This window comes from Strigops habroptila, chromosome 1 (assembly GCF_004027225.2).
Source record: "Strigops habroptila isolate Jane chromosome 1, bStrHab1.2.pri, whole genome shotgun sequence".
Taxonomy (NCBI): domain Eukaryota; kingdom Metazoa; phylum Chordata; class Aves; order Psittaciformes; family Psittacidae; genus Strigops; species Strigops habroptila.
In genome coordinates, this window is record NC_044277.2 from 114448804 (window position 1) to 114474988 (window position 26185).

The 26185-nt window shown below is 40.2% G+C and overlaps 1 protein-coding gene across 15 annotated transcripts in view; it reads left to right on the forward strand.

Moving 5' to 3' along the window:
* Positions 1–26185, forward strand: part of ABI1 (abl interactor 1) — a 79222-nt gene that overhangs the window by 34772 nt on the left and 18265 nt on the right. For 9 of the 15 annotated variants that reach the window (XM_030511242.1, XM_030511522.1, XM_030511877.1 and 6 more), the window contains exons 3-5: positions 14688–14864; positions 24896–24910; positions 25655–25755. In XM_030511242.1, coding sequence (XP_030367102.1) covers positions 14688–14864; positions 24896–24910; positions 25655–25755 — 293 coding nt within the window. The remainder of the gene's footprint in view (positions 1–14687; positions 14865–24895; positions 24911–25654; positions 25756–26185) is intronic. The other 6 variants (XM_030511305.1, XM_032920203.1, XM_032920208.1 and 3 more) reach the window with 1 other exon arrangement.

Consider the following 26185-nt stretch of genomic DNA (forward strand, 5'->3'; position numbering starts at 1 on the left):
TTACAGTTTTGAAGCATCCTTGATGTAGTGGTAGCATTTGGTGCTACTCTGGCATCTGGATGCTAAAACCAGAGGACAGAACTTTTGGGGATGTTTTGGCTAAAATAACGTGGCTTTCCCTTTTCTTAGTACAGGCTGAGAGACATGAACTAATAATGAAATTTCAGGAAGTGGGGGATGGTTTCCGTAAGCTCTCACTGAGAGAAATTCAAGTTCAATTGTTCGGGATTTTGCTGCTTTAAACATTCCTCCTGCAGCGTGCCTCTTGGCTGGCAGAGGGACTGTCAAGCTTCAGTGCAAGTAACCTTGCTTTTTTCTAGAGCTCCAGACCTGGGAGCCGAAGGAGTTCAATGGGATCACAACTCCAAGTTACTTGCATCTTATTTTCAACTCAGCATCTTTATGAAAGTGTATTTCTCTGGGCTGCATTAAACGTGTGGTCCTTTGGTCAAAGCAGAAACTCTTCAGAGATGCTCTCTTCTGGTTGCTGGCTGAATTACCTAGAATAAATGTATCTAACACATTTCTTCTTTTGGAAATGATTTGAAAAAGAGTTTTTTAAAGACAGTTTTCTACGTGAAATGTTTGCCTGAAATAAGATTGAGAGAACGTTGCTGACCTGTCATTATTGGATAATGACAGGTCACCTTGTTCGGGAATGTTTAAAAGCATCAGCTGATCAGTAGAAACAGAATAAAGAATATGTGGGGGTTATTGGGGTTTCCCCCCTCTTTTTTTTTTTTTTCTTTTTACAAAGCAGAGGTTGTGCAAACAATTACATGACTTAAGCAAACATCCTGGAAAAACAGATTGTGAGCTGTCTGCAGATCTTATTCAAATAAAGATACTTTTCCTGTGTGCTCTTCCTTTCCTGCCCATTTGCCTAGATTTCTTCATCATGGTAGTTCTTAAAACAAATGCATAGTTGTTGATTACATTAGCTATATACTTCTGGGAGTAAACAGTGTGTCTGTATTGCTGAATGGATATACACAAATCCAAAAAGTACATTGACCTCACTGAGGAAAAATAGGTTTTACCAAAGCAGTGGGGAGGAGGCAGGCCACAGAAGTTTGTACAGCTGTCTTTGTAGTCCATTAAATTGTGTCCTGACATACCTCTTTACCTCTCTGGGGGATAATTTTACTCCCCATCAACATCTCCCTCCCTGATGAAGGTAACTGTAGTAATATGCTGATCCCAGCCGCTTCCCTGTGCAGTTAGGTTTGTTGCAGAAGTTTAGTAACTCTTCAGTGTGTGTTTAGCTGTTCAGTATTGCACAGGTCAGTGGGCAGTCATGTGTGAGTCATGGTGGTTCAGAGGCTTCTAATCCACCATAGTGTTTAGAGCACCTTTACCAGGGCATCAGTGTCCCTTCCTAGGCTTTAAACACTTCGGTATTTGTCAGTATTTGTGTATATGGAACATTAGCCTAAAGCTACATTGATGGCCAGTCTCTTTTTTTTTTCTCCCCCACCACCACCCCCTGCCATTCTCTTGTGCCAGACAGTGTTTTGCTCTCTGCCTCTTGCCTTGGCCATGTGGGCTTGATTATCCTGGAGACAAGGTCTAGAAATCTACAGACTTCTACCTGCTTCTTTCTACGGTCTTCTTCCTGTGTGTCACCCCCAATGGCTGATGCTCCCCTTCTCCCTAAGCATTTGCAATCAGGTTTAATCATTATGCACAGTGGAAATGTCTAATTTCTGAACACATGATCAGTGTGACTAATGAATTTACTGCAATGGTAATGGGATAATGCATTCAGCAGCAGGGACATGGTGATGTCCTCTCCTTGTGCCTACGCACAAGACTTCTCTTCCTGACTTGTACTGCCTTTCAGCCTGTCATCAGGCTGCAGCATTTGTGTTCAAGTGCACTTTCACAGCATGGAGCCAAGAACTCGCTGTTGGGTGCATGCACATACAAGTCTGAGGTAGTCCTGGAGGAGGGGATGCCTGCTGGCATGGTTTCTTCTTGGGCCAGTGTCTTCTGCCAGAGTGCTCAGCTTTAGCCTGGAAAAGTTTTGGCTGGGGAAGGTTGTGGCTCAGTACAGACTAAGTGCTGCTAGGACTGTCGAGGCCATGTGGATGTTCCCAGCAGATATACTTGCAGTATTTCATATCAGTTGTGGCCAAGAGTATGAGGCTAAGGGAAATCCATTTACAGAAACAATGTGCAACTTCCTGTTCTAGTTGTGTGTGGAAATTAAAACGGCAATGGACAAGTAGAGCAGCCTTAGCAGTTCCATCTCTGCCCTGTCCCTTCCTCCCCACCCTGTTAAACTGGTAAATGTCATACATGCTTGTGATTGGGTTGTCTGTCTTCTGCTTTTACTTAATGTGTCCCAAATTACAAGAAGTCTGTATGACTCAGTCCAAAATAGTAACACAGTCTTAGAAAACATGTGAGGGAGTTTTTGTTAACTTTTTTTTTTTTTTTTTTTGCTAGAATATCTTAATAGGCTTCCTTGAGCAATGCTGTGGAAACTGGGATTTCAGAAGTTTCAGTGAAGTTCGTGATGTTTCTAAGCTTGTCCTCTGTACCTTCAGAACAGAAAGCTGGTTAATGAAGGGGGTTTGAGCAATGGAGGACTGTGCGGAGAGAGAGTTGAACTATCTTCTTCTGTATTTGTCTTTGAAAACAAAAGTGAGGAGTTTGTCAAATCCTAGTTAAAAGTGACTGTTAAAGAGACAAGGAGGAGCTCTATAAAAATAATACACAAAAGGTAGTAGTATGGATAGTAAGTTAATTGCAGAGTGGAAAAATTATGTTGAACACTTTTAAGTGGGACCTATAGTGACCAAGGGTTGTTCCTGCCATCTTATTTTACTGATAAGACTCACTGGCGATGGGGATAATAGGAGAAAAACTGGGCATTGCTGGTTATCCTCCCATGTGTTGCAACACAGTTGTTTGCCATAGAGACTTGCTTGCTTTGTACAAAATTTCCTTGAAAAAATCCAGAACTTTACTAGTTCTCTTCTGGAGAAAGTGAAATCTTCAACCTTTGAATATTGAAGAAATATTGAAGGGAAAAAGAAATCTCATGCGTAGTAAGCTGTGTTTGTGACACTAAGCCAGAAGGGTTTGTGGTGTAGGTAATATGGCCTTTAGCCATCTGATGGCTATGTAATTAATACTCAGGAGTTACTCTCAGTGTGGTGCAGACCCAGCTGAAAACCAGCAGATTTCCCACTAGCTTGTATCACTGCCATCAAATGGGATATAATCAAAGAAATGAAGAAATAACATTGTGTCTTGGATGATTTGTAATCAAAACTATGTTGGCAGGTGGCTAAAGGATACTTAGTGTCATTTCCATGTATATTGTCCCTGTTCTATGTGTTAACAATCTGGTCCAGGATTACTAATCTTAGACACATCACAAACCCTGAATTCATGTGGAGAAGGGGGTGCTTGGAAGAGGAGTTTGTGCCTGTGTATGTGTGGCTTTTGCTTGTGTGTTTTGTTGGTTTAGAGTGGGTTGTTGGTTTGTGGTTTTGTTTTAAGAAAAGTATATGCCTAAATATTATTTCAGGAATTTTTCAAGTAAGTATGCGACAAATCAGAATAGGTTTTATGGGGGAGTTTTGTTATTCTTTAGCGTAAAGATTATTTTGAGATAAGCAATAAATCCTCCATCCCAACTGTGTAACATAACCTTTCTTGTTGGAAAATATTTTATTTTTGCTATTAGAGGTGATAAACTAAAGCACTAAAGAGGCGATAAATTAAAGCTCAGGCTACGTTAGCTCACTTTTTTCGGTGTGTTGTGTTCTGCCACCCACCTCAACCCCCAGTTTGAAATGCCAAGTTACAACTAAATGTGAGGGGTTTGGCTTTAGGATTTCTCTGTTCAGGCATGAGCATTCTGGCTTGTCAGTATTCCAGCTTTAGCAATTCCTTACCTCAGACAAACTTGCAGAAAGTTCAAACTTATTCTGCTGAGTTTATTTTTTTCATGAGCTTTTTTTAGATGGTTTCCTTTTCAGCCACCTGCAGTGCTCTTTGCAATTGCACATGTTCATCTCCTACAAAGTTGCTTTTTTTGGCACACAAAATGCTTTTCGTTCGACATACAATTTTGTCCTGCTCCCATGGTGGTTCTTTAGTGAGTCCAAACTACTGAAGAAGCTGTTTAATTTTTCCTTTATGTCCTTGTGCTTTCCTTCAGTCAAGAATATATTCACATTTGTATGTTTTGTTTAATTCTAGGCAAGTGCATTGCTTCCAGTAAGGAAAAGAGCACTCATTCAGCCACTTTAAAATGCTGAAACTCTCATGTGGGAGCTTGCATAAGCATATTTTGTTTCTTCTATTTATTTTTTTTAATGAGCCTACTCATGCATGCGTATCTGGAGGAATACCCCAAAAGGAATTTAAAATTACTAAAATTTAATTTCAGGTACTGAAATACACTCACACATACAGTTGGGATTTTGATTTTGCATAATCAAAAGCATTTATCTGCTTTTTGTGCTTTTAAAGACTGAATATGAATGCAACATGTTATGACTGCACATCCCAAATGTTGTTCTGTCAGAATCAATCAGTAGGATTGTACACTTGAAACACTTCTGTTCTGAAGTGTCTTCTATTTTAAAAACTGTTTTTAATCAGCAGATTTTTGCATTTCTGGCTTGTGTTCAAATATAATTAATAAGTCTTTGGTTTGATTTTTAGATAGTTTTTAACTCTGGAAACTTGTATTAGCTATGCAACTGGTGTTAGCTAATCATGGAAATGTCTACTCAGTTTACTGTATAGAACATGTACAGCTCACTAGAGGAGCAGGGATATGACCTTGGTAGTTCCCTTATCAGAATCCTGTCTCGGTAAAGGGAAGATAAAGGGGCAAAGGGAGGACTGAGTAAGAGAACTGTCCTTCAAAAAGGTGTTTGTCATTCAGCATGAAACTCAAGTGGATGGTTAGTAATCGTTAATGCGCCACGTGCTGTGGTTTTGATCTGATGCAGAGCTGAGTCTGTACTTCCTGTTGTACAGTGGTTGTGAAGTGGTGGTGTGTAGTGTTCAGCCACAGCTGAATCTCCAGCAAATACTGGAAAGCATATTCTAGAGTGACTGTGGATTTTGTGTTAGAACAGGAATGACACCATGGAAGCTACTTCTCTCTCCCCGCTCCCAGCTTTTGATGCTGAAAAGCCACAGATTTTAGGAGTCAAGTAGAAGATAATTGCAGATAATCTCCCTATCTCACCTGCTCTGTGTCCTCCCACAGAGATCTACGTTAGTGCTTTTTTTTTTTTTCTCCACCCTGTTTATTATACTCACACTCTTGAAGGGGGAATTGAACTGGCAGTTGAATTTGAAAGACCAAAATATAGCTAGAATGCAAAAAATCATGTTGTACTCCCCATGAACATGTACCAGAGGTCACTGGAGGGCTTGCCTTTCTAATGTTCACAAGGCATTTCTTACTGAAGTGAATATATGTTTGGTTTGCTCAAACGGTTAAAATTGGTAGTAGGGCAAAGCACAAGAACTCACTTCTGCGTTTTCACTAAGAATTAAAAACACTGATGGAAGCTGTTTTACAGAGAGGTCTTGGGTATCTCTGTCGCTGTGTTTCACTGTGCTCAAAGCAGGCAGCTGTGGCCTGTACCCGTGCCCACCTACATTCTGTCTGTGTCTGTTCTCAAAGCTGCTGCAGGTGGGCAGCTCCAAGAAGCTAGCCTGAGCAGTGAAGCGACTTGCTTGGTGTAGCACAGGAAGTCTGGCAGAGCCAGGAATAGAACTTCAATCTGCCGTTTTCCAGGCTCTTGCTCCCAGCCACAGGCCCATCCCACCCCTTCCCTCCACTCGGCTGACGTCCCGGCAGACAGCCGCCTCCTGCGTGCGGGGCCAGCTGCTTCTGCAGCGCTGTCTGACCTCCATACTCCAGATGTTTGAAGTTCCATTTCCCCCCATACTTATGTGAACTTCAGTAAAGTGCTTCTGGCATTTCACCAATGCAACGTGGAGGGGGGAGGACTGTTGTCTTAACTGTTTTCTTTCCATAATGAGGGCCTCTGTAGAGCTGCTAAAAATCTCTTCCTCTGTAGGACTTAAACTCCATGTGCCTTCAGTTGCCATCTGTCCGTCTTCCTTCCCACAGCCCTCTCCCTGTTCCCAAAGATGCTTCTGTAGACATCTCCTCCTTATGCTCTGTGTTGACATCATCTTCCTTTCAGTTGGGGAAGGTGGGGAGTGAGGGTGTGAGGAGATGCCCTTGTATTTCTCCATAGATGCTCCTCATTTATAGAGCCTAATTCTGTGAGGTGGCATTTCAAAAGTGACACTTACTGATTTCTTTCAGCTGCCATTTTATGTTCTCAGTGTCTTGCATGAAAGTGCTCTGAAAGCTGTTGGAGAATAATGTGAAAAGCTTCTTTCCTTCTGTCCCATCTGAAGGGGGAAAATGTGTCCTCCATAGCAGTCCTCCCATTTCCAGTTGGCACCAGGAGAGAAAAATCAGGCATGAACTCAAGCCTGGCTCTTGGATGAGTGGGCTGGTTTCTTTGCTCTGATTCTTGTCCTAGAATGTCATGCACCCGCTCCCAGCCCTTCTGGTCAGTCCTTGCCTCATGTCCCCTTTCTGCTCAGTTTCTCCAGCAGAATGTGTGACTAGATTTGCCAAGAGGGTACTCTGAAAAGCAGCTATATAAATAACCCTTTAGCTGAACAGACTTCTCTTCCCTCTCCTTTTCAATGCTGTTGTATAGGTGTATGTGTATGTGCCACTTCACAGATTGCGTTTTGGAAATGGGGGTCTTTGAGTCGAATTCTCAGTGAATCCTAGTCTTCCTTTTGGAAGAAAGGCTTTCAATCTTCTAACAGCAAGAAGGCTAAAGGTGAAGCTCTTTGTCTATGGCCAGTAAGCTTTAAGTCTGTTTCTCTAGCTGGTTTTTTCAGCTTCTGGGTTTTAATGAGACTTATCAATATCCACCTCTCTTCTCTCTCCCCCCCCCTTTTTTTTAACATACACATATTTTAACACTTGCAAGCACATGTTCTATTAGGAATCAATTTTTTTAAAGTATGCCTTGCGTGGAAATTGGTTGGTACAGTTGAAGAAATGTAATTCTGAAGCAGGACATGCTGTGGACTGTGTGCATTACTGATTTATATTCTGTGTTTCTGAATTCTAAAACAATACAGCAAGCAAACTGTCCTGGGTAAATGGGATACCCATGGTATACTTCCCTCCCTGACATCCTCCCCCAACTACCCTGATATCTCAGGAAAAATACTTCTGTAAAGGTAGAAAATACCTTCAGACCTTTGCTGAAATCTCATCTGCTTTATGCTGATGGCGATTGCGATGAGAATCTGAGAAAACCTGCTAGTGGATAGCAAGAAAAATATTTAAATTCTTAAATCAAGGGCTAACTCCATAGAATTAAACTGGCATATAATCTGTGTTCAGACAGAATTGACAGAATCCCGTGATAAACTGTCAAAATAAAACACTGCCACCACTTTTCAACCCCTCCTGATGTTAGATGATATTAGTAAAATACACTGTTAGCATTGTGTTTTATATATATATTAAAATCATATATTGTTTATGTATACAAATATATATAAAATGTGTGGATTTATATATGTCTTACTTCTGGAAACAGGACTTAGTGTTCCTTTCATAATTTTTCCTTTGTTCTGTCTAGTGCCTTTCCCTCTCTGATAGCAAACATGTTATAGACTGCAAGTTGCTGTGTGTGTCTCGATGGCCTTAGTTCATTGTGTTAATCTGTAAAAGCTCTTCATTGTAAACCCTCTCTGCAGGAAAAGGAAGGTGACATATCAGATTACATGAGACATGGTTTATCTGGCTCCCATAGCCTTTTACCTTAAGAGGCCTGGATTTACGAGGACTTCAGGAGATGAAGCTTTCTGGAGAGCCTGTCCTACTATTGTAACTTGTCTGTATGCTGAAGGGAACGCGTGAGAAACTTCTATAAACCTACCAGAAAACATTGCTGGATTTGCCATTCTGGAAATACAGCTCTTAAATCTATTTCATTTGCCTCCTACATTGTCAGTACCAAGTGCAAAGCAAGCACAGAAGGTGAAACTTGGATGTCTAAATGCTCCAGAGGTGACAGGAGATGTGTCTTTCATTGTGCAGTTTCAGAAGGCATGGCAGGATATTCTGGGGATTCTCAGATGACATTTGACACTGGTGTTCAGGCAGCTGACTTGTAGCATTAGTGAAAATTGGATTGAAGGGTTGTACATGTGAAATAATAAAGCCTTGAAATCTTTATATTCTTAAAAGAATTTGAGGAACTGAATAAAAGGCACCTCTTTTTCTTTTTCCTTTCCTCTAGTAACCCTTGCTTCTTTCTAGTACTGGCTTTCTTTTGTGGATTGACTGATAAATTCACAGTATTTTAGCAGCCTCGATTCTGGTGACTGTCCAGGGCGCTGTTAAAGATGTCTTGAATTCATCTCTTGGGGGAGCTGGTAAGGAGAACCTTTGCCTTTTTTGCTGGGAAAGATAACTAGTATAAAGCCTCTAGTATGGTACCCTCAGATGTGAAGATTTATTCAGAGTTGATGAGGGACTTGAGTTTCACACAACTGATGACTAACTGGGCATGATAAAATGTTGCCTCAGTCTTTTACCTTAGAGATGGAATTGGCCCCACCAGTCATTGATGTAACAGGCCAATGCTTCTAAGTTCCTTTCAGGTTTTTTATAGGCTTCTCAGAGGTTGGATAACTTAACCACATGTCTGTGCTGAAGAACAAGGAAGAGGCAGATGCCCACCAAAGTGCCCAGCTTTCATCTATAAATGAGTTGATGCAGATACAGCTGGCGTATTCAGACTGTTTCTAGCCAGTGGAATTGGCAGTTACAATTCCCAACACCAGCAGAGCCTCATACCTTGGAGAAGATCCCTGTGGGAGGAGTGGTGCCAGTTGCACTGGCACTCTGCTTCTGCATCTGCAGTGAGGCCAGGCTTGCTTAGCACTTGGACTCTCCTGGACAAGAGATGGAATCACCATCCATGAAAGTGTTCAAAAACTTGTAGATGAGGCCTTCAGTGCCATGGTTTAGCGGTGCTCTTGGCAGTCCTGGGGTAATGGTTGGGCTTGATGATCTTAAAGGTCTTTTCCAACCTAGTTGAGTCTGTGATTCTGTGAAATTATTTCTGTAGGTAAATTCTTGAGTTTCTTGTGGTTTTTATGCTTGATGTGCCTTGAACCCTTGAATAATTGATCTTTTCTATAGAATATTTCTCTTGCACTATAAATATTTTCACATTTCCCTGTGTGGAATATACTACGTTTTCTTTTGAATTTCCTTCACAGAATAACAGCATAAAATGGTGCTCTCCCTGAAGAAGTTAGCTGTCTGGCTGAGCTCATTAAAGCTGGTGATTTTATTGTCCTTTTTGTAGGTCAGACTGACATTCTTGCAGGTAGTCTGTACAATGTGCGTTGTCCAGGATCTCTTCAGTGCTGTTATTCAGTTAACAATAACTCATTTAACAAGTCTAATTAAATATGCTTTCTTTATGGAAGTAGCAGTGGGGTAAATCTGTAGTTCTAAAACATGAACAGCTTAATGTTCTTCAAGATTTTTTGTATTTCGGGGAAGCTAATTGTGTAAACTGTAGCAAGACAATGAAATCTGCAGTTTTGGAGGACGACAGTAAAGGCTAATATTAAAGCTGGATCTAGGAACACATTACAAGGAGTGAGGGTTTGTGATTTCTTTCTTACTTTATTAAGGGATGCTGAAAGCACCTTAGTGTTTGTTTCTGAAGTTCTATTTCCTTAGGTTCACACTACAATTTATGGTCTGGGTATATGAGCTTGTAGTACTTCATAGAAAATGTGTATTTACTAGAAAATATTTGATGGTGTTTGTTATAATGTTTGTAACATTATAGTAGAATAGATCTTAGCTTTCCTATTCAAACCTAAACAAGTAAACTTGGAATCCAGATAACTGTCCCAGAGGATGAGGAAGGGAACTAAACTCCTTTCTCTTCACCACTTGGTCTCATGTATTGTATAGTTTTATTGACTAGGTTCAATCTGAAAACTGTGTCTTCGCCCAGTATTTTGTGTAACATCAGGCACAGTTTCTGCTGAGAGGAGATCCATACTTGACAGGTTGCTAGCCTGACTTGGTACATCAAATCTAGTGTTCCAATTGGCTTGTCTTTGACTAAAAGGCTTACTTTTTTTTTTCTTATGCCATTCTTTTATACTGCCAGCAATGCCCTTTGGTTAAGGGAATTTCACTGCTCTCAGATAAAGAATGAATGAAATACTGTTCTCTGTTAACTTGTTTTTCAATAATGCTGGCTTTAGCATAGATCATCTCAAGCTGGAAGTGACCTGTAAAGATCAGAGAGTCCAACTCCCTGCTCCTCACAGGACTACTTAAAACTAAACCGTAGGGCTAAAAGCATCAGGCCTTCCAACCCAAGCCGCTCTATTATGATTTTATGAAATCTAAAGGGTAGTGGTGTAAATCTGTGATATTAGTGTAGTGAGTTGTCTTGTCCTTCAGGACAGCCTGAAGTTGGCAGTGCCTGGTTGGCTTAGTTGAGTTGATAGAGATTTTCATTTTCTTTTTTATCCCTGCTCTCTCATCTGTATGTGCATTTAGTGAGAGAAGCAGTGGCTGTGTCAGTATCTGGCTTATAAATCTGAGTTGCAGTGGTTTAGGATTAAAAAGATTGACAAAGCTTGAAGTTGTTCCCCCCCCACACCCCCCCATTTCTTTTTTAATATCCCAATATATGTGGCCTTTACTAAAATATTTAGATATCCTCAGATTAGCTTGTCCAAATATACTACAGTCTCTGTTTCTCGTAAAGCGTGTGTCCTGGGACTGTACACTGTAGCACATGGGCAGAGCAGTATCTGCAGCACAGGAAAAGAAAAGAACAACTATTTTCTGTATAATTGCAGTGCTGCAGTTGGCCTTGAGGCTACTTCTGAGGAAGCAAACAGTTAAAATTTAACTCTACATCCTGTTGATCAACTGTTGTGGGGTTTTTTTACGTATGGTTTTCAGAGGACAGATAGCAGATGTGGCTAATCATTAACAGTTCCTTCAACCTCCAAGCTTAACTTTGCTTCTGGGATTAGCTGGCATGGTCCTTAGCACCCAGTTGTAATGGCTAGGGCTTGCTTTGTTTCATGGCTTAGTAGAAATTTGCTTCCCAAAGGAAATGTGTTGTGGTTTTGGAAGGGCTCTCATCTCCTACTTCTCCAAATCAGTACAATGCTTGACTTTTTCTATCTGGATTATATTGTCTAGGAGTGAGAATCCCATCCCTGTCCTCCCAATTTTAGATTATGCTACATGTTTGTTTCAGCATAGGCCAGGCATACTTGAAGCTGGTCTGACTGTTTGCTAGTGCTTGTTAACCTGTGTTAACCCAAGCTCTTTTACCATACTTTGTTCCTCTCCATCTTTGATGTTTAAAAATGGGTTTTGTGCATGAAATCACAAACTACTGGTTAGCTGTCTTGTTACCATATCAGAGCAGACACAGCTGCAAGTGCCAACTATGGCCAAAGCTTTGAGACCAATCTATCTTGGCTATACCTGGTATATGTGGTTTGTCTCTCTTGGGAATTGCCTGTTGTCTGGCTGGATAGCTATGGTATCCTGCTAAAAATTGCCTGTGTTTTGGGGTTTTTCCTCTTTTGGAAGAGAAAAACATTGCCTATGATGAAACAATAAGCTTCCACATCAACATCAAGCAAATAGATTTTAGTAGTTGTTCATTTCTTGGGTTTTTTACGTGCTTTGTTTTGCTTGATGATCACATAACAATAACATGCAGTCTTCACAGATCTAGAAAAAGTAATGTCGTCTTGAAGAAACAACATGCTGTGTAGTAGCTGGCGGGCAATATATTGCTCTGGGCAAAGCATATGCTGGGAGCCTTTGTTTTGCATAGGGGCAAAATACCGCCTTGCTTTTCCAGTGTACCAGATGTGTTCAGAGCTGCAGTCACATTTGCTTTGAACAGTGAATTAGTCTCTTGCACAGGCATGCCTGCATGCCATTCAAGATTTACACATGTGCTCTAAGTTGCTGGCTCTGCATTTTGATAGAGATAGTCTTCTCTTTGGTTGGTGCTTCCATGAAATCCATGGAAAGACTTTACAAATAGCTGCTCTATATTTAATTTTGGATACGCTGTCTGATATAATTCATATATGCTCTTTTCCTGTTCTAAAGGGTTTTTCCGTTAACAAGAATTTGTTGCAAGATTCCTGAAGTAATTTTCCAAAGTATGTATGGAGCATCTGTTCCTGGAATTTCTTATCCTCTGCTCTAGTAACTTATGGAATTTTCATTGTTCATCGCAGGGAGGAAAAGTCAGTTTTCATGGACTACCTGCTAGGAGAAGATACATCTTTTTGTAGTGTGAAAGGTTTTGTTTCTGGTTTTTCTCTTCACATCAGCATTAAGAGAACTCTTAGTATAAAGATGCATTTTTGTCCATCCACTGAGCAAAAAAGAAATTTGCTAGTAAAACCAGATTAGAACAGCAGGTTAGTGAGAATGAAGTAGAAGCATAGATGTTAAAGGGCATAGTAGTGTTTTAAGATACTCGTATTTAAAACATTGTAGTATTTGCCTTAAATTGACACTCTCTTCATCCTCCTATATTGCTGTCTTGTTTAAGTGACTCTAAAGTTTTGTGCTCATGCAGTGCTCATGTATTACAAAATATGAAGAGCTGTGTGTTATTAAAGAGTTCTGTAAGTTAGTTTGAGACCTGGTATTATCATTGATCAAAAGGGTTCAGGTTGTTTGGAGGAATTGGAACATGTAGCACAGCACTCAGCTAATATTTCTTGATCTTGTTGGAAGCAAACTATAAGTCAGAACTAATAAGTATATTTTAGTCTCTAAAAGGAAAAGAATAAATAATAGCTGGAGCTGAAGAAATAAGAGTAGTCTTAAGTCTTCTTTCTGTTGTCTGTGAAATTGGCTGCCAGAGCAAACATGGGTGCAGTAGCTGAGCTCTTATACTGATGTATTGGTAAATGCTTGATGTATGGGATTTTCTCATTTGAAAAGGTACTTTTTGTTCCTGACTTTGGGATTTTTCAGAGCATGAGCATTTAGATCAATAAAGTTTGTTCCAAAGCTTTATTGGGATATTTAATCAACTTATTCCAAGTAAGCTGATGCAGACATATACACTTACTGGTTTGCATTGCTCTGATTCTGTGTGCTTCCAAAGAAAAAAAAACCCCACACCTTTTGTGATGTTAAAAGTTGTCTGTTATTTAGCTTTAAGCTGTGAAAGCAAGCTTCCTTGATATTGGTGCTTTTAGGTGCTTCTCCACTTGTGTTCCCACTTGCAATATATACAATGCAATGCCACGTATCGAAACTGTTAAGGAGAATACTTACCTGCTCAGGAGTATTTAAGATTGTTTGAGTGTGTGCACCAGTTAATGAAAAAAACAGTTCAACTGAAGGCATTTTATAGTGAACTCTCAATGCTGGCTTTCGTAGAAATGGCAATTTCCAGGATGCTTACCTTGCTTTTTTCATCTTGCCTCATACAGAACTAGATTGTAATATAAATGAATTTTGTGCTTCATCTTTGACTCTGCTTCTCTGAACAAAACCTTGCACATCACAATATCCATCTTAGATTAGGCCATTTCTAGAGACACACTAATGGACAAGGACTTTATTTCTGAACCTTTACTCTCTGTTTCCATGACAGTGTCTCCATGAGGAATTGATGCTTATGGACAAAAGTATTTTCCTTAGTGGAAAAAATGGTGGCTTGATAGGTTTTGTTCAAAGTCACTTAGAGTGGGTTTTTTTGGTCAGATACCGTCTCCTGCAATAAGATCCTGAGGTTCTAGTAGGTACTTAAAACAGTAAATTCAATCCCTGAATCTTGAAATAGGCGTCTTAGAGGTAGGACTTCCTATGGCATCTGATGCTTGATTTGTACTCTTCAGCTTGGGTTTAAGCGGTGGTTATGTTGCATCTGGAAGCACGTGTCTGCTATATGAAGCTTAGTTTGATCCTTCACAGACTGATGGACTTGAGGGTTCTTTGTCTTTTTAGGTGTTTTCTAATAAAATGGTGGAGCTTAGCATATTTTTTATTCCTTTACTTGCATCTTTAAGGCTCTGTTTTATTCTTCGAGTAAAGCTGCTATAAACAGTGTGACTGAAACTAGCCTCAGTGCTGAAATTAGCCATTCTCTATGCAGACTTTTACTCTGATATGCACTGATGGCTCTGCTGAAAGAAATTACGGCACAGACTTCCCAAGCTTAGTCCCCCTCTGGGGCTGTGGGCAAATTGCTTAGCTTGTATGTCCTGGTTTCCCAGCTGTGGAGTTGGGAGTAATTCATGACTAGTGTCAGTCATAGGAATGCTGAGGGTTAATCTGCAAGGACCGTATCTGCATAGTGTCTTTAGCATGTCAAAGCAGTAATGTATAATTGTAATTTTATTATTAATATTGGTAATTTCATTAAAGCATAATCTTCAAACAACGTTCATGTAGATTAAACTCATTTCATCAATAAACTGGCATCCTTCCAGCAGCATTAACTCGGTTCAGACTCTTTGTCTAATAGTGAAACCTAAGCATGTAGATAGCTCTGTAAAGAAAACAGCAAATGCTTAAAGAAACCTGTGCTTTCTTGTTTTTAATCTAGACTGTGGACATCCACAAAGAAAAGGTCGCGCGCAGAGAGATAGGCATTTTGACGACCAATAAGAACACATCAAGAACTCACAAAATTATAGCGCCAGCGAACATGGAGCGTCCTGTAAGGTATATTCGAAAACCTATAGACTACACGGTGCTGGATGATGTTGGCCATGGCGTTAAGGTAAGAACACCTGGACACTTAAGGATTCCAAATAGCACAGATCAGGAGATAGGGTTGGGGCATTAAAGTGTTAGATTAATTTATGGTAGGAAGGATTATGGGTTTCATACGCTGCTGTGCACAAACATTTCAATAACAAAAGGGGGTTTTTAAGCAATGTTTGCCATAACCTTGTGACTGTCAGTGGTAGTCACAGTGTCTGGAAATAATGGCCCATGATCTTAGGCTAATGACTTGTCAGAAAAGGCATGACTGACTTAAAGTTATCACTCCTTCCTCCTCTGGTTGTCTCTGCCACTCCCTTTATTTCTTTCAGTATTGAGAAAAATTAAGTCATCTGTTAAAGGGAAACTGGCTGGTGGGGTGGATTGGTGGTTGGTTTTTTTTTTTTGTTGGGTTTTTTGGGAGGATGGTCAGAAGAACGAGGGTCAGCTAGTTGGCATTTAAATCTCTGGCATTTGATGTCTCACTCGATTCGTGCTTTCAGACAGCCTTATTTTCCTTTTCTCTAAATAAAAGACTTCATAACTTAATGTCTGCCTCCCTTGATATGGTCATAGTTGAAGTGAATTAAATTGCTCCCTGGACATCTTTTTTTTTTTTTATAAAACAGCTTTGTATCCCCTGAGAGCAGGCCTTCCAGGTATATTCAGTTCACAACAATCTTCCCTTGAATGCCATTAAAAAGCTTTTATTCAACACGCATGTATCCTCTAAGCTTGATGTGCTCTGGTCAGTCAGTTGTGCAGCTAGATCAGCCTATCACGTGCCCCTTGAATTGCTGAGCTCTTGAGGAACAGATCTTTCAGAACTGCTCAACACAAAAGAGTGCCAGGGTACCTCCTGCTTTGTGGTAACCCTCCAAATGCCCAGAAGGAGTCTAATTCCAGCACAAGTTAGAAAGCAGTTCTATACCATGGCAGCTCTAGGCTATGAATAAATGTAGTGACTTTGGATTATCTGATTTTTATTGTTTGTAGCAAAACCTGTACTAAACCTGTAACTCTTTGGGTTGTTTTGTATGAATAATTTAAGCCAGACTGGATGAAACACAACCCTATATGGAAGCCTGAAAGACGTAGTGCTGTAAAATAGAAACACTGGGGTTAGAGAAATTGTTAATTTTTCAGTACAGTCTGCAATCAAGGAGGTAGCTCTAGAAATAGATAATATGGGAATCCACATATTCCATGTCAGGATATTGGTTTCTGCTTTTAAGTGCTCCAGGGACCAAGTGCTGTAGAAGACTTCTAAAAAGTAGAATAGTTACTGTTAGTCTCTGAAGTTGATGCTTTGCTGAACTGCTTGTATTGTGCAGGCTCAGAACAGATCGCTTGATCCATGAATGCTGAAGTTAAGGTGTAGCAGTTGCTTTTTCCAATGTGACTATTTGCTTTTAGGAGGACTGGTGACTTTATTTAAGGTGATCCCGTTTGGTTGGGGGCGGGAAACGAGGTGCTGTTTGTCCATTTCCAGGCAGCTCTTTTGGAACATTGTTAGTATAAAGGTTTTTTTAACTGTGAGTAGTCGAATTCTGTATTTAAAAACTTGCTCTGTTCAGAGGTGTAATAGCTTCCAGTAATAACCAAATTATCAACTCATTACAAGCCAGCTGCAAATTATATCTTGCTATTGTTTCTTTATTTAGTGATTTGCTTAAGTCTGTGGAAGGCATGAAACACTTAATAGAAAAGTGATGTAGGTACTTTTTGTGTAGACTTGTTACCCAAACTGAATAAGCTGCCAGACAGGCTGCAGGTGTATAGTTCCAGATGGGTGTCATGCATATGACACCTTCACCAGTGCTGACATTCACTGGACACACTGTTGAGAAAAGTGAGCTGAGGTAGTGAAAGTCATAAATAAATGTTTTAGCCATCATACTACTTGGGTTCCAAGTGTGACACAGATCATAGCTGTGAAGGAAGCAGCTTACTTTGTCTGCAAACCTAGACATGGCAGGTGCTGTCACAAGGAAATCAAACCAAAACAACATAAGAAACTGGATCAAGTCCTGTTGGAAGTCAGCACAAACAGCAGATGATACAGAGCATCTTGAGTTGCTTCTTGAACATAGAGATTAGGGGGAAGCATACAATAAATTGAATTACAAACTTTGTCTTGTCCAGAATGGTCTTAGAAGATGCTTCAGACTCTGCTAAGTCTTATTTTCTTGACCAAGGATTTCACCCCAAATTGGACGGCAGCACATCTGATAAAGCCTTAGAAACCATGTTTTTGTAGAGGAAAAGAAGTTTGAAGTTTTGCTTAGAGCAACTGTCAATTTGACTAACTTGCAGGTCTTGGAATGTCTTCTGCTGTGGCAACTGTCAATAAAACACAGTACAAGATATACATTGACATATAAGTATTAATTTAAAATCATGCAACACTGAAATCTGTAGATGACAATTTATTGCTGTTAATGAGACTCTCTGTGTTCTGGTGCAGGATTTGATAAAGAAGCAGGAAAAATACAGGGAAGAGAAATCAAAGATAGAGGATTATAGCCTGTTTCTGCTTTTTTTTATTTGATGAAATACTGATTTTAGGAAATACGTCATTAAAACATGCAGTATATTTTAAGGGGTGATCCTGAATTGCATTATATAAAAAGTGCAAATAAAAATACAAATAATGTCTCTCAGACTTGGCGGGGGGGGGGAGGGGAAGAGATTGGGTAATCCTCAGAGTAAATATCATCTTCCCCTGTACATCTTCCATCTGAGCAAATGCAGATACACCTCCGATGCATACTCACAGCTCATTTTCATTGTGTATGTGTTTGATGCTTCTCATAGCATATGTAGAGGGGATGCAAAAGCAGATGCCTGTGCTTGGGGCATAGAGAAGTGCCTCCCTCTGTCTCACAGAAATGCATGCAGCAATTTTTGTGGGGGCAGGTGATGAGGGTGGAGGTGGCAATGACGATAAGCAGCTGCTCTCTATCACAAGTTTGCTCCCTGATGGGAGACACCTCCTTGGAAGGCAGAGCTGTTTCCTCCTCCAGAGGCTTCTTGGTAGAAAAGCTTTTGTAGAGCAGTCACCGTCCCTGCGAGTGTTCAGAAAAGGGTAGATGAGGTCCTTAGTGCCATGTTTTAGTGGTGGTCTTGGCAGCCCTGGAGTAAAGGTTGGACGTGATGATCTTAAAGGTCTTTTCTAACTTAGTTGTTTCTACAATTCAATGATTGTAGCATCACAAAGGTGCTTTCTCCTTCAGCTTTGAAAGCTCTGTGGCAGCCCCAAGCTTCCCCAGCTGCTCCACTTCCTGCTCCTTGTCTTTGCAAGGCCAGGTACAGATGAAGTCTCTAAAGGAAATTACCTTTTTTAAAAATATATATATATATATATGCCTCTCAAGCCAAAGCTATCATCAGTCAGAATGAGGAGGACTTTTAAAGTTGTTTTGCTAGTGAGAAGGCTTTCCCTTGCAATACAAATATTGTATAGATGGCTCCAAGAAACACAGGTAAGCATTTTTGCCGGTCTGTTAAGTAGTTGCTCAGCTGTCACCCTCTGGGGATAGGGGAATGTAGCTGAAATCGTTCTTGGTATATAAGAGTAGCTGTTGTGATGTGAGAACCTACCTTCCTGTGTAGAGCTTGAGTAAAATTATTAGGCAGAGGCTACTTTAACATTTCCTTTCTTCTCTTCCCCTTCCTTTGTGAAAGAAAAAATAGTGTGCCAGCAAATAAATAGGTCAAATACAATTACTCATACAGAAAATCCTCAGTTTAAGAGGGGGGAGAAGGAGGACGGAGCTTGGAAGCTGCCTTAAAAGCACTGAAGTTTGCTTTTGAATTAATTATAATCTTTCTTGTTTTTAATAGGAGGCAGGTGAAATTGCAGCAATTTGTAAAATGGCAGCTAAGTAGGAAATTGAGATGATGCATTATGGTGAAGGCAGATAAAATGTTGAATACATGCTAAGTTGAAATGCCTAATAGCTGTAATTAGATCAAATTTGTTTTATGGAACTAATAGTTCTTCAAAACTAAACTTGAATTGTATATGAAGATTGATCACTTTTCAGCTTTGTTTTAAGAGAAGAATTGGAATTTCATCACTGTAAAACACTTTCATTTCAGTGCATTAATACTAATAAGCTTTCCAGCCCAGGAAGTCAAACAGGAGTTAAGCATTCAGAAATCTTTCTCAAGCAAATAGAAATTGGAAGGACTCCCTTAAAAAGCAGGGATGGGGCCAACATTTACCAAACACTAAGCTTAGAGAAGAGAGTCTTGCTCTCACCCTTGTGTTTCTCAGCCTGCCCTACTCACCTGCAGTCCTCATGCTTATATCTGTGTTGACATAACAAAAATGCAGATGAGATGCTAATGTAAGGGTGGTGGGCTACCTAATTGTGCCTGCTTCCCCTTTAGGATAAGACCTTTTATGTGTTAGCCACTTGAGGATTAACTTTTAAATAATTCACTGTAATAAAACCAAAGTGAGACAGGGATCCTGAACCTAAGCCTCTGCTGCCTTTGTCCCTGTATTAGCCTCTGTTGAGACACTCATGCTTCAAAGGATGTCATGTTGCCAATTTCATTAATGTCACATCATCCCTCTGGGGTCATGGCCAAACAGTAAATATTGCTGTAGGGTAAAGAATGCTTCTCTGGGGGGAAAAGTAACTCTTCCTGTTGCAAGCTCTAATGACTTTGTTGTGAGTGGTGACACCTATGCTTTCCATGGGGGCTTGCTACTGGGAGTGTGCATAGTGTCATCTGATACAATGTAGGTTTCAGGCCTTTCTGCTTGCAAAGAAAACTCAAAACTCTGTGGTCTCTTTTATTTTCTAATTTTGAAAAAAAAAAAAAAAAAAAAAAATTTCTTTTTTTTACATTAACCTCATTTTATTGTAGCTACCAACTCAAAGAATTCGAAAGCTTGAAGTATTTTAAGACAGGAATCTAGGTATTTTTCTCTGAACAGGACTGCTGAGGGAACAGTATTAGATTTATCATGGTTTTGTATGTTAATAGCTAATAAATAAAAACCATCTTAAAGTTAAATGGTGTGACTTGAAAATTGCTGCAAAAAAAGGAATAAGGAGAGAGAAGCCATACTGACAAGCTGCATCTGGTTGATGTTAACAGAAGGTTGTGAATTACTAGATTGCATAGAATACTGGGAGAGGTTATAGTTAAAAGATAAAGGTAAAATTTCACTGAAGAAATACCTACTTATGTTCAATTTTGAAAGAAATACCTTAATTTTCTCAAAATAATCTTCTTTACAATAGACTATAAGGAAATAACAACAACAACAAAAAAGGCTTCTGACCCATTCTAATGAGGAAATTGAGACACAGGAATGATTTCTTTCAAACCACACAGAGCTAGTAGCAGAAGTGTGTTACCCTGTGTCTGACACCCACATGCAGTCTGCCTTCTGAAACACATCTTCGATTTCATATTCTCCCTAAGTCCATAACTTGTTTTCTTAAGGAAAACATGTTCTAGACTTGATTTACTGTATCCTTTCCTCAGGCATTCCATACCTTCTTGTACAAACACCCTTCCAGCTGGTTTTCTTGCTCTGTGTCATCCTGTGGTACTCCAAAACTGCTCCACTGATAAGGCAGCGGGCAATCTTGTTCAAAAATCTATGAGGATGCCTATGGGGCAATTGAATTGCCTAGTTGCAGATACATACTAGTACTTAACGTCTTATGGCCAGCTGCCTTTCTGTAGGGATGTCTCAGATAATTCTCCCTTGACTAAAAAAAGGAAATACCTTTTTAAGTAAAAGGGGAGGTTGACTGAAGAGTCAAGAGCAATCATGGGGTTTTTTGTTATTGCAGTTGATGGCTGTGATTACTCGTCAAAGGTAACGGGGTCTAAGGCTGGTTATTACTTTTACAGAGCATACATAATAAGCTGCTGAGTTTGCCAGACACTTACTGTTAGTGCAGATTAGAGTACGCAGTTTTTAAACCTTTGTTTCCATTGATCAGCATTTATATTGGATGGCCTTTAATGACTGTTTTTAGTGGTCCTAAGTTTGGCAGGATAGAGTGAAATTGGCTCTTTAAACACAGGAGCTGGAGAAATAGTGAGCGATGTACATCAGGGGAAGTACAGCCAACCTGCACAGAGATTTGAAGTTTCTGCAGTCTGAAATTATAGAGTTCAGAGCTGAAATGTGCAGGAGAAACTTGCTGGGTGTCAGCATGATAAGGATTTTGCTCCTGTGTGCAAGTGGCCTTTTGTGTTCCTGTGCTGATAGGAACATTTCCTCACATAAATGAGTTGTGTGCAGCATTTCTACCCCTAGTTTTCCAAACACAGTTTATGACTCAGAAATAGATTTCAGGTTCCCCATGAACATAACATTTCAGGAACATAACTAATGTTCCCCCAGGACTTGTTACTTGGCATGGAAGCTTATTAAAAACAGTTAGATGGCTGCCTCCTGAGGCCAGCCAGCTGAGTGCCTCAAATGTCTGGACATCCTTTGGCTACCAGTGGATACTTCTCACTGCCTCACACCCTACCCTTTCATGCTGTTCTTGGTGTTGTCCCTTTGGCCTCAGTCACAGAAACCTGCAGTACTGCCTTTGTAGTCAGGTATTCTTTTACTGTTCAGACTACCAGAACTGAGCATGCTGGAATTGCCAAAATAGTTGCCTTACTCGAATAAGCCTCTTACTTGATATTTACAGTCAATGCTCGACTGTCTCAAAACATTGCTTGTCCTCTCCAAACCCACAGCTAAAATTCTCAGTCCAGGTGCCCTGAATTCCTGGAATCCATTACAGAAACAGCCTCACTTTTGGCTTTGATAAATGCCTTGCATAGCTGTTGCAAACACCAGTTTTGCCCATTGCCTTAATTGCATTACTGCTTTTCCAGCCCACTGCGGGCTCTCAGTCCTCGGCCAGCCTGCTCTCCCACAGTGTCAAAACCAAGCGGATGTGCCAGTGCCCTGTCTGTGAGCTTTTGCAAGTGCAGTGAGGTTGACGTCTATTTATTGAACCTGAGACTGTGGTTTCTTTCTCTTAATTCTGTGACAACCCTTAAAACTTCATCCAGGGCTGCCACATGGTTAGCGGGTTTTCCTTGGAAAGACAAAATTGTTCTGCTTGCTGCTTTAAAACATTTCTCTGCTATGATGCTTGCAAGAAATTACAACCAATACTGATACTTACCATGTTATCTTGTTTCTGGAACACTCTGATCTGTCTAGTTCTCTGCTTCAGCGTCACAAGCATCCCTGGCAAGCTGGTTTTGTTCTGATGTGTACGTCATCCAGGATGCTGGTATCTAGCTGAAAACTGTCTCCTGTGTGTACAATAGTACAACTAGCTGGGGAGAAGGGAGCCGTGCTCCTTACAGCTTCTGCAGGACTCCTCAGTGCTGCTCTGCATTTGACCAAGCTCTTTTCTTTCTGTAATTCTTCTCTCTTATGTTAGATCTTTCTTGGAACAGCCTCTTCCCTCTTGAAGCTGTGAATCTTACACATGCTGCTGTTTCCCTTCCTCATGCCTTGCATTTCCTTTCTTCCTTCCTGACTCTGACCTTGTCGATACTGATCAGGCAGTTGGTGATGGTCATGTTTTTGCCTGCTGGCTGGCTGGCCTAGAAGCATTTGTAGGGAGAAGCCTGAACCTACATTAAACACGTACCTGCTTCTCCTTTTGGTTTTCTACTTCCTCCCGTCTTGTCCCCCCCCGCATTTTTCTTAAAATCATAGTGAGTCTAGACCCTGCTGCTTCAACTGTTCCCAGCTCCAAGCGGTTTTTTTTTAGTTGCTTAGAAAGCAGTAAGTTTGGGTTTCAAACCAAGAAATGCAGCAAGGTTGACCTCATAAGCTCAGCCAATAAATACAAGAAAATGTCTCCTCCTAATTAATTAGCTTATTAAAAATTACTAAATAGCCACATTGTTCATCTCGCTTTGATTCATTTGCTTTCCTCCCTTACTTCTGTCTTTCGGATCAGGAGTTCCTCTCCCATAAGAATCCCTGTCCTTTTGTGTTCCTTCCTTCTGTGTTTTCCTGCCCATATGACACTCGTTTATATTGACAGCAACAGAGAAAACATGTACAGAGCTTTTTACTTACAGAAAGCAGTGTGAGAGCAGTTACTGATTCTTCTGTACAATGAAGAAGTGTGTGTATCTGCATATTGTTTAACTGGTAGCAGAAGGGATGAAGCTCACCTGATACAGTGGTAGAGATAGGAATAAAGGTCAAAAGCTGTTGGACTTCAGATACAGGTTTAGTATGTTAAACAGTACTTAGCAGTGAAAAGATCTGGAAGAAGAAAAGATTCCTGAATCATTGCTAGAAGTTGATATTCGTATTGTCACTGCAGCGGAGGCAGAATGTAACAGTGATTAAGGAGGAGGTGGAAAGGCTCACCATAAGTGCTGAGTGACACTGTGAAAGGGAGGGAAAGAGAAGAACCTTTTGGATTTATGTTTTTGAGGAATGCAAATTTAGTCGTAGAGGCTGGGTAAGAAACCATGCCACCCTTCCTTTTAAACCTTCAGAAGGTTTCTGTCTACAGCTGCTGGGGAGGGACGGGACCAAGAGTTTCACTTTTCGGTCTCTTTTAACAAATTCTTTGTATTATGCCATTGCCCTTGGCAACTGGTGAAGTGAGGGGAAGGGTCACATATTCACATGAGAGGGGAAAGCAAATTTCATTGCTAAAAGCCTGTTTTAAAAATATAATAGTACCCTGGCATCCTGGAAGCTGAACCTTTGTGTTTATCCATGAAATAAGTATGTGGGAACGCAGATGGTTTAATTCCTTAATTCTGTTGCTCTGCTGATGAACCTCTGCTCAGACTGGGAGTGAATGGGATGACCTTCAAATTTACTTACCACAGTTAAACATTTTCACTTGAATTTTGGAGCACGTTTTTGTGTTTCTGTTCTTGTAATATGAATAGCTTAAGGGCAGTGGCTTTCAACCTCTTTTGATTTGTAAGCCCCAGCTGTTTTTCAGTGTTTTTGCAGACCCTGTCAAAAATCTCACGTATGCACATTGCTGCATAGCATGTTTTAATTATTTTTCCTGAGTTCATGGATGCCTTTAAACTAGTCTATGTCTTTTTGAGAAGGAGGAGGAGAAGAAGATGCAAACCATGGTTTGAAAAGCTATGTGTTAGGAGGCTTGTTCTGCACGTGATAGTTGATTTCCAAACAACCTCAAAAAAGCTTTTGGACTATTTTATATTTTGGGGGTTTGTGTTAGCTTACCTTTTCCCCGTTCAAAAATATGAGTCCTGCCCCTGAATAAGAGCAAGAGAAAACTTTAATTTATGTAAAATGTTGCATTCGTTTTCCTTATGAGCCCAAGTTATCGTACTTTATTTCCTTCTGCAGTCATGAAGGCTGTAAAAATGATATAGTGGAGGCATATAATGACTTGATTCTAAGAGCTAAAATTTCAGAATAACAATCATTAGAGCACTGCCAACACAGTTCTGAGCAGCCAGCACTGTGCTGGTTTGAGTCAGATTTCAATCAATAAACCGGAGGTGAAAGGCGCTGCTGCTCATTCTGTTCGAGAGCTCCCTTTTCTTTATTTACCATTCAATGCAGCAGCTAGGATTTCTTCAAAACACATGAAGGTTAAGTGTCAAAACAACAGGCAAGCCTATTCTGCACCATACAGCTGAAATTGTGGTTTTGTGAACGAATTCTTAGGTAATTCTTAAGTGCACATTGCCATTGAAATAGTATTGATCTGGGTTTGAACTTGAATGGTCAGCAAAGGGCTTTTCAAGCCTTCGCTGCCCACGAGCAGCCTGGCAAACAAATCTGGCAAAACTTAGCTAAACTTCATTTTGTCACAAGTGTTCTTCCTGTGCTCACTTAGTTAGACACAGAACTTCGAATGACTTAAGTGAGGCGGTAAAAACTGCTGTTGGTGTATGGGGATGTAGCTAATTATCAGTAGACACAAATGATTTTTTAAAAATGTGATTATCTGTAGTTTAACCTGTCCTATCAGTTGTGCTGGATCTGCCATTAATTTCTACCTTTTTCCCCCCTTTTTTGCCAACGTTAAGTGGCTAAAAGCCAAGGTAAGAAGTGTTATTTCTCCTTTGACCCACAGTGCCTCACGTGACTGATAGTAGAGGCTGCGGAGCCATTAAAACTGAAAACTAGCACTCTCTTATGCTCTCCTCTGCTTTCCATAGGATATTTAGATTAAACATGCTATACTTGATCGTTTTTATTTACAGCATTTAGCGTGTGTCAATATATCTGCGATACATTGACATCTGCATTTATACATAGATACATTAATTTCTCTAACACATGTAGTGCTTTGCTCTGAATTCAGTAGATGCCTTGATCCCCTTCACTGACATTTTTTTGCAGGAGACTTCCCAGACAACCTGAATGACTCTGCTAGTCAAATAGCAGGGGCAAATTGAGAAATCCTGGGCCCATGCTGACTGTATTGTACTGTCAGCGTTAAAGTTTGATTTAAATTATTAACATCTGAATGGAGGTGAACACAAATGTGGCTTCCCTTTAAAGAAAAGAGGATATAAGAGATTTGTGCATGAACCTGTCAATTAGCTACGTTCCTGATGTCTGCTGTAAATTAATAGCAAAAATAACTTCAAGGTTGTATTTAGACATTTTGTATTTACTGGTGTCTGTCTTACATGTAGCTGAAAACTTGCTGTTTGACAGCTGTCTGGGAATTCTCACTTCAAATCCTTACACTTAAAAAAAAAGAAAAAAAGAAAAAAAAAAGCTGTCAATAACAGAGCTGCTCTGTTATAAAAATAAAACCCTGTTTTCCCTTATTTCAGCATGGAAATAACCAGCCTGCAAGAACTGGCACCTTGTCAAGAACAAATCCGCCTACACAAAAACCACCGAGTCCTCCCATGTCAGGCCGGGGAACTCTGGGGTAAGAATGGAGGCTGCTTGGTCCAGCCTCTGTGATGGAAAGTTCTAATTGTGATGATGATGATGGTGTTTCTTAAATACGTGGATAGAGGGCAATTCTCACTGCTGTTAGCAAAATACACAATCACCTTCTCCATATAAACCCTTTCAGCTGCACTGACTTTCTCATTTTCAGTATGACCTTTTGAAAGAATGTGGGTTTTTTTTCATGGGAGAAGGATTTATTATAGATATGGCTAAATGAGGAGGCTACTGTTACTCCTGATTTTTTGGGAAGAAAACCCTAGTGACACAAAAGAAGATCAAAAAGGCTTTAACTTCAGTAGGGGACAGAATTAATTGTTAAAGTTTGTGTCTACTCGTTTCTCAGTATTATAAGAGGTATGAAATGGCTGTGCCCTATTTATTGCATTATCTCAGCAAAATTTGTT